The 11577-nt window shown below is 31.5% G+C and overlaps 1 protein-coding gene across 1 annotated transcript; it reads right to left on the bottom strand.

Moving 5' to 3' along the window:
• Window positions 1-1706: 1706 nt before the first annotated feature.
• On the bottom strand, window positions 1707-3639 carry LOC108989507 (F-box/LRR-repeat protein At3g03360-like). Its single transcript, XM_035690788.1, has 3 exons — window positions 2467-3639; window positions 2287-2345; window positions 1707-1923 (listed from the first exon to the last, which is right to left on the bottom strand). Exons 1-3 carry the CDS (start codon window positions 3637-3639, stop codon window positions 1707-1709), a joined length of 1449 nt encoding a protein of 482 aa, XP_035546681.1.
• Between the last annotated feature and the right edge of the window lie 7938 nt (window positions 3640-11577).

Raw genomic sequence — 11577 nt, 5'->3', positions numbered from 1 at the left:
TAGAGTTTATTTTTTCTTGGAAAACTTATAAGAAGTTGCACAAAATTTCAGTTTCTTTTATTCTTATTTTTTTCTCTTATCAAGTACGTGGTGTAAAGATGATGAATAGAATAGCTCAATTAGTTTAGTAGAAATAAAATAAAAAATAAAAAATAAATATAATGTGTGATGTGTGGGATGAATATATAATAAATATCGTTAGTATAAGATATGGAGAGTTGGTTGTTAGAAAGCTCAAATACGGTTTTACAGCTTGTATGTAGCCATTTGTTTTTCAAATAAAGGACCTATTCAATTACCTTATTTAGTTTTTAATATTGTATCTATTTCTTTATATTGAACCATCTAATAATCAAATATCTAGAGAATATTTGCTCATGAAAAATTCTTCTTGCAAGAGAGTTCGCACACCAAACCGCACACCAATGCTGACATGTAAGACATCTATTTAATGAAACGGTGTGAATTGAAAACGGAAATGATTTTCAAGAGACATATGACATTTTCTTCTCTCAAAATGAGTGACAGAACTTGCATACCTTAAACTCATGTAAATATCATTTATTAAATATCATTTATCATTTATTAGGGTGTACAAACCTCGTGCACTCCTTTTGAAAAAGTGGATAAATATGAGACGCACACAAAAAAATTATTATTCTTTAATTGTAGATTTTATTATTTTTTTAAAAAAAAAAATAGAGCGCATGATTTACATATCCTAGATCTGCATGTATAGCATTACTCGAGTAAGTAAATCTAAACCTCACAATTTTCGAACGTCACGTAACATTCTTCTTAATTAAAGAAACAGGAGACTACTTGACTCTTGGATTCAATAACAACAATGACATGACTTCTTAATTCAGTTAAAAATTATATGCATGACTCCTAACTAATATGTTGATCAAGAAATTCATGATCATATAGAAATCCTTTATAAATCGCATGACTCATGCCTCTAAAATCAGTGAATTCTGTCGCCAAGCCTTATAATTCTCACCCTTAATTTTTCTTGTTCGTCTGGCTATCTTGAACTCCATGTCAGAGCCAAGTGATGACAAATGGACCGTGGAAGAAAATAAAGTTTTCGAGAACGCTATTGGAACTTACTTGGATGATCTTGATCATGAAGAACAACTACGGGAACAACTATGGGAGAAAATTGCTCTATTAATCCCAACCAAAACCACTGCTCAAATAAGCTTACACTACAAACATCTTGTTGAGGACATCGAGTTAATCCAATCCAGTCATCCACCACTCCGATATTATTTGAAGTGTGTAGAAAAACAAGAACCGAACAAGGATGACGACGACGATGATGATGGTGATGATGATCACAATGGGGGAGGGGACCAATCTTCTACGACGTCAATTAAATAATAATGTTATGGTTAATTAACTTAAATTAAGTAGCATGTTTTTTTTACTAGAATATGAAATGTCTGCAAATAATTGTCATATGGTTATTGCTCTTGTAAGGGTTTCTCTATACAAGAGCATGAATAAAATTTGGTTATGTCTACATATATGTCTATACATCTCATTCAATGCTTCTGTTTTCAGTTTTTATCAGTAATTTTATTATCAAAAATATTTTCTAAAAAAAATTGGTATCAATAACATTCTAAAAGATGAGTTGAAATAATGAGGTCCACCAAGATGCAAAATTTGCTTGAATATTTCATGTAATTACGTAGCAGCTAGCCTTTAGGTAATGGAGGTCCACTAACATATTGAAATCTCTTCAAGATTTCTGCATTCTTATAGAAATATTTCTTTAGACTCTTTTTATCTGCAGATCCTCTTAAGCTTTCAATGATCTGGACAGTCTTCAGGCAATGCCGCCAACATGGAAATGGTAGAAGTTTGCAACAGTTGGTATTCTCCACCTTATAAATAGGCTTTTTTATAGGAGAACTGTAAGAAGAGCACATGGACAGTTAATAGTTATCAAAATGAAAAATGATATTTGCAGTCATTTGATTTGTAAGTCTCATGCAATCCCTTTGAAAAAAGTGAATAAATTTGAGATCCACATGAGAAATTATTTTTTTAACGGTGGACCTCATTTTTTTTCGGAGGGAGTGTGAGCGGGACTTGCATACTCTACAACTGTATCTATTATATAATACCTTGAAAGATATGTTGTCTATGTAGCTTGTTGCCTCCCCCCACTCTATTATTAAACTATCAAGAAGAGGAGAAATCCAAAGCAATACATCCACAAGTTTGTTCATTCTTGACATAATAGGTGGCTCGTTTAGTTGTAGCTTCAATTGCTTGACATTATATGATGGAGAAGGTAGGGTTTGCCTCAGTTCTTTTGGAATAATTGCATCCTAATTGGCACATTAAACAAAAAACATTTAGTATGTGAGAAGGAAAAGAAAAAAAAAAAAAAAAAACCAAACAAATTAAAGAAATCAATGAGAGAATCAAATAATAGGAACCAGAAGATACCTTGGCAGTGCTAATATCCAATGTCAATGATATTGGATCACTTAATTTTCTGAGGAACTCGATCATTTTATCATGCGAGGCTGTCTCGGGGAATGAACCAACAAAAGTAAGGCAAACTTTCAATACTTTCAAAGCCTTCAAAGAAAATGATATAATCTGGCCATTATAGGAAAGATTTTCTAAATTAGGAGTGTCAATGTCAACTTCAACAAGATTCTGGCAGCGGTGAAAAGACAAGCTCTTCATACAATGACCTGAAATCTTAATCCTTTCCAACATGAAGCAACGAAGTAGGCATAGTTCTTCAACCAGTAGAAGTTCAGAAAGAAGTTTATGCAACCACCTATCTGTTACAGCATTTGTTGAAAATAACAGTAACTTCTTTAGATTTTTGCAAGTCACTATGTTGAAGATCTGCCATGGCTCAGGAAAGCTAAGACTGCTCTTGATTATCAAAGATTGAAGTCTTGATGCTTGAAGAACAACAGTCTTAAGATTACGATTGAATCCTAGCTCAAGGGCCATGAGTTTAGGAATCCCAGAGAGTTTGATGCTTTCTAAACCATGACAAGCTGAAAATCTCATGTCTTCCACCACAGGACAACCATCAACTAGATTCTGGATTATTTGATCCTTTACAGGAATTGTGTCAAATACCAACTTTTTCAAATTGGGAAAGTTGATATCTCCAGAATTAATTAACTTCAAGTTGCACCCATATAAACACAATTTGGTTATGGATTTTGAAACTAAAACACTCTGGTGCAAGTTATAGTGAGGAGAATACCCTGATTCAGTATAGAGGTTCAACTCTTTGACATTAAGCTCAAGTACATAGCCAATGCAACTGTTCACAAGAGCCAAGAATCCTTGTCGATGTAAGGTTTGTAAGGATATGTAAAGTTCAAACTTTTGTATATATAGCTCCTGTCTATGGCGGTTGAGTACAATTCTCTCAACAGAATTATATAATTCCTTGATTCTCTGTTGCTTGGGTTCTGTGTCATGAAACAATTCTCTGTCAAATTTCAGAAATGGGAATGAAGTCCAGGCCATGTTCCATGTCTTGGACACTATACTAGATTGAGCTATTTGCTTAAAAGGAATGAATGAGAGAATGTGCTGCAGAATAGGTTCCGGCAATGCGGATATTCTGTCGAGTTCCTGCTCCATTATGATAATTTAGAACAAAATTTGCTTCCCTGCACAAGGACTGTTGCTCATCAGTTTCTCTATTTACATATGCCTCTCTAAATTTATAATTTTCAATATATCATACACAGAAAAATAGGCTTCAGCATTTTTTTATAACCTCTTTCTACCAGAGACAAAAGTTTGTTAGATTCCATCAAAGACATAATCTGATAATGACACCAACAACAATGTACTCAGGAATAAACAAAAGAGTTTTAAGATGCGCATGCTTTTTGAAAAAGAGTGACGTTCACTGTTGAAAAAAATTTTTTTTACTTTTGTATGACCCAATATTTAGGGTACGTTTGGGTGTTGAAAAGTGTTGAGAAGTGTTGAAAATGTTTGTGAATAGTTATGAGTAGAGATTGGAGTGAGTTTGTGGGTCCCATTGAGAATATTTTGAATTGTTTGGATGTGTGAAGTATGTTGAGTTGTTGACTTTTGAGTAGGTAGTTGAAAAATGTGTGGGTCCTAAAAATATTATAGTGATTTGATTTTTAATAATAAATATTATAATGATTTTATTATAGTGATTTTTTAATATTAATAAATATTGTAGTGATTTTATTTTACTTTTATATATAATAATGATAAATATTATAATAATTTTATTTTTAATTTATATATAATAATGATAAATATTATAATGATTTTATTTTTAATTTATATATAATAGTGATAAATATTATAATGATTTTATTTATATATATATAATAGTGATAAATATTATAGTAATGTTATTTTTTATTTATATATTATAGTGATTTTATTTTTAATTTATATATAATAGTGATAAATATTATAGTATTTTATTTTTTATTTATATATAATAGTGATTTTATTTTTATTTATATATTTTAGTGTTTTTATTTTTTATTTATATATAATAGAGATAAATATTATAATGATTTTATTTTTTATTTATATATTATAGTGATTTTATTTTTTATTTATATATTATAATGATTTTATTTTTTATTTATATTTAATAGTGATAAATATTATAGTAATTTTATTTTTTATTTATTATATATTATAGTGATTTTATTTTTTATTTATATATTATAGCGATTTTATTTTTTATTTATATATAATAGTGATAAATATTTTTTATTTATATATTATAGTTATTTTATTTTTTATTTATATATTATAGTTATTTTATTTTTTATTTATATATTATAGTGATTTTATTTTTTATTTCTATATTATAGTGATTTTATTTTTTATTTATATATAATAGTGATAAATATTTTTTATTTATATATTATAGTGATTTTATTTTTTATTTATATATTATAGTAATTTTATTTTATTTATATTTAATAGTGATAAATATTATAATGATTTTATTTTTTATTTATATGTAATAGTAATAAGTATTATAGAATATTTGTGAATAATTATGAGTAGAGATTGAAGTAGGTTTGTGGGTCCCATTGAAAGTATTTTAAATTGTTTGGCATGTGAAGTATTTTCAAAAGTACGAGAAGACTTGAAAAGTGTTGAGGATACTCTAGTACCCAAACACAGCCTTAATCACTTTTTTTAAAGGGAGGTGATGCGCTGCACATCCTATGACTGTAAATATCATTTCTAATAAACAATTGAAGTAAAAACAATTTTTTTTTTTTTTTTTTTTTGTAGAGTTTATCAGAATTTCACAGCTCTGAATCTATCTACGAAAAAGGGAAAACAAAACGACAGGGGAGACGCAAAAGTACAGAATTTAGGAACAAAAAGTGGAGAAAAGTTCTATGCGATTTGATTTTATAGGTTCATGATTGTAAAACTTTATCAAGTACCACATCAAAACATGCAAACTTTCTTTTGGTAATTCTCTTTACAGACGCAACACTTCTCAAGATTAGGTGGAAGGCCAAATGTACTGAACTTGGGAACCAAAAGGCAAAAAAAAAGACATTCTGCCATTACATAGGAACCAAGAGTAAGCTTTTAGGTTGCAGGATAATAAAATACCTTGGAGAACAGGACCTTGAACCAGCAGCAGGAACAGTACACGGTTTTATGAAATTCTTGGACTGGTGGCAAACGCAAAACCCAAAAGAAATTTGCTCCTTCGAGAGCTTATATATATATATATATATGTATAGGGTGGATGCATGAGCGCAAGACTTTCTTGTAGCATTTCTCATCTTTTCGAAAAGTTCACAATTTTAGCCTCTAAATTATTAATGTACATTCCACAGCTTTGCCACAGCATGTATGGACCACGCCCTCTTAACTTTTGAATGATCTCTTGAAAATAAAAGATTCCAAAAAATGAAAGAACCAATAATGAAACAAGAATCGGGCTATTTGGGCGCTCAACTTGACCGATAGGTAAAATGAGTGTTTTTATTTTATTTTATATATTTTTTTAATATATTTAAATATTTTTAAAAAATAAAAAAAATATATCAATACATTTAAAATCATTTCTTTAATCACTAAGTAAACAAAATAAAAAATAAATTTTTTTTTTTACCAACGATCAATTAGAGTGGTCAAACTAGTGGGCAAAGAAGCTTTTCCCATGAAACAAACATGGTCATTTAGTCAACAATATTTAAATGACGAAAATGAAGTAACATAATACTATATACAATTTTAGAATATACAAGTCTTGCACACTTTTTTTTGACAAAAAATGGAATCCATCATTAAAAAAAATGACTTTTTTCATGTAGATATCAAATTTATTTATTTTTTTTAAATAAGTGTACGAGACTTGCACACATTTAAACTATAAATACCATTTCTCAACCACAAATAGTGCGAAATGAACAACAATTGCTCATTGGATTTGGCTCTTTTGACATCGAATGTATGAGCTCTTATTTGGAGGGCAACCGTCTTCATGCATGCTTGTTCTAGTCCCAATGGGCCAATAGTTGGGACTATTTCGTTTTGCAGCAACATGGGAAGGTCACCATCCTTTGCAAGGTGATATGCACTCGAGTCCACTCTTTTGGGAAGGATGTGAATTAATTTAAAATCTCACCTTTTTTTTTAAAAAAAAAAAAATACGAGATTTACATGACTCATCTCTTGGATTCCAAAAGAAGTTTATGATTTATAATTTATAATTTCATGATTTGTTAAAAAATTCTTATGATTCAGAAATTCTTTCAAATTGTATGACTCTCATAAGGTGTTTTGCCAATTTTTGTTGTAGTCATTAAGGGAAATCTCTTTTCCTCCCCCTTTATCTATCTCTCTCTTCACCTATATTGGAGAGGGAAAAAGATTTCTTGAAATCTTTGCATTAATTTAAAGATTTAAAGTACAAGATATAGATATCCAAAGTATAAACATGAATTTGAGGGAATCTTAATCGATTAATAGTTCTACAACGACCCCTCTAACTTTGTTATAAGCTGTGTGAATAGAAAATATTTAATTAGATGACATGGATGACTAATTTAAATTTTTAATATTGTGTAAAGAATTGGAGTGATTTATTATTCAAACCTTCTAACAAACATCTCTCATTTTGTATTTCTTTTTCTTTTTGGATGTAATAACAATAAAAAAATATTAGTCTATTTTTAAGGCAATGCTTGGTTTCTTAACGAGTTGTGTAGATATGGCATGATTTGACCATGAGATCAATCCAATAAAATGAGAAATGATACTTGTAGTTCTAGAGTGTGACGCTCCTAGACTCTATTTGAGATTAGACGGTGTCTGAAATGTTGGGACATACAACACTAGATTACTCACCATTCGTACATGACAGTTAACATGTAATGCACCAAACATGTTTCTAACAATATGCAATAATCGCAGTGGAATAAATAAAATAGTAATTGTTTGAAAGTATTTGCCAATTGTAGTTGTAATCATTAAGGAAAATCTCTTTTCCTCCCCCTTTATCTATCTCTCTCTTCACCTTTATAGGAGAGGGAAAAAGTTTTCTTGAAATCTTTGTATTAATTTAAAGATTTAAAGTACAAGATATTGATATACAAAGTATAAACATGAATTTGAGGGAATCTTAATATTTTAATAGTTCTACAACGACCCCTTTTACTTTGTTATAAGCTACGTGAATAGAAAATATTTAATTAAGTGACATGAATGACTGATCTTAATTTTTAATATTGTGTAAGGAATTGGAGTGGTTTATTATTCAAACCTTCTAACAAACATCTCTCATTTTGTATTTCTTTTTCTTTTGGATGCAATAACAAAATGAGAAATGGTACTTGCACTTCTAAAATGTGATGCCTCCAGACTCTGCTTGAGATTAGACGGTGTCTGAAGTGTTGAGACATGCAACACAAGATTACACATCTCTCATACATGACATTTAACATGCAATGCATTAACATGTTTCTAGCAGTATGCAATAAGCGCAGCGGAATAATTAAACGAGTAATGGTTTGAAAGTACTAAAATAAGTACTATTAATCCTAAAAGTAGTTAAAAAAAACATCCATACAAAATGAGGGTCTTAAAGCCTTGCCCCTTCATAAAAACTTCAAAAATATTGTTTTTCATAATCTATAAGTTTCACTTGTCTTACTTCTTTAGTATCTTTTGAATGTCCTGAAAAAGTTTCAGAACATCATGTATAAATTTTCGACTGCCTCGAGTCGATCTATTAGGACAGTTTCGCAGATCTCTTGGGACTCTTTGGGCTTTCCTTAACTATTCGAATCACGGTCTTCTATACCTACTATGACATCTACCATTCCGAGGGTAATGGTAGTATAAACTACTACAATGCGATTTCAAGAAATTTCAACAAGTTAAAAGACGTAAACAGATATAACATAAGTATGTATAAGGTAAACATGAATATAGATGTATGAGCATGATCATGCAATTTTATCAAAACATGCTCCAATCTAGATTATGTTTTCAAAAATATTGAACTTGTAACACGTAAAAATTTGCTAATTCTTTTTTAATCATTTAAGCTCTTGTTCAATATTACAATGTGTGGATACCTCGCAGCTACCCCTATGAACAATGAATTCTGTGCTAATTATTGCACTATGTCAATGGCCCTTGACTAGCTGTGAATATGTTATTACATAGATGCTTAGGCAAATCAATATGCCTTCACCATGAACTTATAATATGATATGACAGTTCACAATTCATCTTCACCATACTTATAATGTGCTGCACCAACTAGCGTTAGACACTACTATTTCACTTCAAAATTCGTTAAAAAGAATTCATTTGAAATTCGTTGACTATATTTTGTCAACCCAAGAGTTACTATTCTACTTTAATCACTATAGAGTGGGTATGAAAGTTCCATTAGAATATTTCCTCATCCTAACATTAAGGTTGTGTCAAAACGTATTAAATGAACAACTCGAAACATGGCATGTTATCATGACGTGGCATGTGAACTTAACATGTAATCATAGTCAATATTAAGTGAATTCAACATGTGAGTGACTTGAAATAGTTAGAACATTAGGACATATAACACATGGGCATAACATATGATGATTCAACATGACATTTAACAAAATTTACAATGGCCAAACATGTCATATAGGCGAAATCCCAACAAGCATATAATTAGACATATCATTATAACCAAACATATGCATACGTTAATATGGCATGAAACCGAACATACAATGTAACATTTAATGGCTTACAATCATGAATCGATACAAACAACTCACATGCAACATTGACACAAAACATGATAACATTATCCAAGGGTAAGTTAGAGGTTAATTTACAAAGTCCCGAAATTTAAGAATGATTCAAATGAACAAGCAAACTGTAACATATGTTCTAAGGTTTAGATTCTTGAAGGGAAAAAAAATAAAATCTAAAATCCAAGCATTTAACCCATGCACTAAAGGGATCAAAAGTCCTAACCCTAGTTCGCTTTTAAGGGCCATTCGACCTTCCAATCTCCTATTTTGTTTTTGCTTTTGTTTTTGGTTCACATATATACTTACCCACGGAAAAAGGCCCTAGTGAGGCGCCGAATGACAATAAACTTGTCACCAAGCTTCATCTTTGAAATGGACAAAATCCTAATAGCCGAATGTGTAACAAATCATACGTTTGTGTGAAACCCTAATGGCTGGATGTACTAGGAGTTTACACAACATTCTAAGTCTTGTAATCTCACTTGTTAACTCAATGGAAATATTCCATGAAACCCTAATGATGGTCGACTATCACTCATGCATGCAAAGGGTTTTCTCCAAAGCATTTTTCTTCAATTGGTTTTAAGAAACCCTAGAGGCAAGACTACACTTAAATTGGTTGCCTTATCAAGCATGATCCATTCTCTCATGGCTGAAATCACAATATCATTCATTTCTCCTTTCGTGCTTCTTACAACATATGAAATCACATCAACGACTTCTTCGTCTCACAATGCAAGACCTCTAGACTTATTCCCCTTTGAATTTTTTTATGATGTGCATTAGAAGGAGTAAGGTTTTGAGTTTCCTTATCGTGCTAGGCTCCATGAAATGCTATTATCTTCCTACACCGATTCTTCTAGCAAGCGAAGCGTGTGTGTCAGTTGGATGCATGGAAGAATCAACTAGGGTTCTTCCTTTGGAGGTTGAAGTGAGAGTGGAGGAGGAGAGGAGAAAAATCTTATGAATGACATAATGACCGTTTGGTTTCTCCTTAGGGGTGTAACCATGTGCCATAAATTTTTTCCCCTTAAATACCCTCTCACCCACTAGTTCTTTCTCTCTTTGTGGGCCATGTGTCATGCATTCTCTTTCATTTTTTGTTGGATATTTTTTAAACCACAAGCCCTTCGACCGAAAACCTCATTTGTTTGCTTTTCCCTCCTCATTTCTATTTTAAATCCTAGGAACCATGGCATGGATGCCATGTGGCATGACCCTTGTCCAAACCGTGCACTTCTTCTTTTTCTCAATGATTGCCTTCTAGAAACCCTAAAAGTCTTTTTGCATGAATGCCAATGGCATTGGCCCTTTAAAAACCGAAACATTCTTCTTTCTCTTCTCATTATTGCCTTTTAGAAATCCTAAAAGTTTTCTTGCATGAATGCCAAGTGACGTGGACTTTTAAGAAACTGAATCTCACTTCCTCTTCCACATAATTATTCTTCTTTGAGAACTTAAGAGTCATCTTGCATGTATGCCAAGTGACACTAACTGAAACTTCCTTACGTCATCTATTAAATTATTCCTTTGGGAACCTAAGAGTCTCTTACACAAATGGTGCCAAGTAACAAGTATTTGCTATTATTGAAACCCTAATCCTCCATTCTAAGACTGGGCTTTTGACTCCGAATGCCCAACTTTGAGCTCTGACTTTGACCAAAGTTAGAGGCCAGCCAAATTGAACTCCCAATTGGATCGGATTTGGACTTCGATCGGAGTTGTCGGAGTTAGAGTCGGCGTCAGAGCCATAGAAGAAGAGGGACATAGAGAGATAGAAAGCTTAATGGGAATTAAAGTTTCACCAAATATTCATCCGAAATCTACACAATGCCTAGATCATATGTATATTGTAGGGAAGCTTCTATGACTGCGGTTTCTTTATTTTCAAACATTTTTGTCTATAGCTTTCTTGAATCTGGGTCTCCTCCATTTAAGCATACCCTACAATAAATACCTATGGCTCTCTCTTTCTCCCCTTCCATCAACAAATAAAAATCCAAGTTGTTTCTCAAAATCACCTGACCCCCACTCCCTTTTCCAGATGCTAAATCTTTTTATTTGAGATAGGGGTGGTTGTACTTTTCATCATGAAGAAGATCAAGGCGAACTATGGAGCAGTAGTCCTTGTTCCAAAATTAAGAAAGAAAAGGAGTGATAACGAGAACAAAAAGAACCCATATTTCAATCATGGGCTTGACAAGTTTTCTGCACTTTTGAATGATCTTGAAGAGAAGAGGAACAATATTTACTCACAAGTAGACACCCTAGATATCTTTAT

This window comes from Juglans regia, chromosome 6, assembly GCF_001411555.2.
Source record: "Juglans regia cultivar Chandler chromosome 6, Walnut 2.0, whole genome shotgun sequence".
Lineage (NCBI taxonomy): Eukaryota > Viridiplantae > Streptophyta > Magnoliopsida > Fagales > Juglandaceae > Juglans > Juglans regia.
This window is presented reverse-complemented; position numbering and strand designations above follow the sequence as displayed.

Excerpts from the sequence above, each read along its gene's own strand:
- LOC108989507 (XM_035690788.1), bottom strand. The coding sequence starts at position 3,639 with ATGGAGCAGGAACTCGACAGAATATCCGCATTGCCGGAACCTATTCTG. Across the intron at positions 2,346-2,466 it reads TGGATATTAGCACTGCCAAG|GATGCAATTATTCCAAAAGA; the intron begins GTATCTTCTGGT and ends TGTGCCAATTAG. Across the intron at positions 1,924-2,286 it reads TCTCCATCATATAATGTCAA|TTCTCCTATAAAAAAGCCTA; the intron begins GCAATTGAAGCT and ends CTCTTCTTACAG.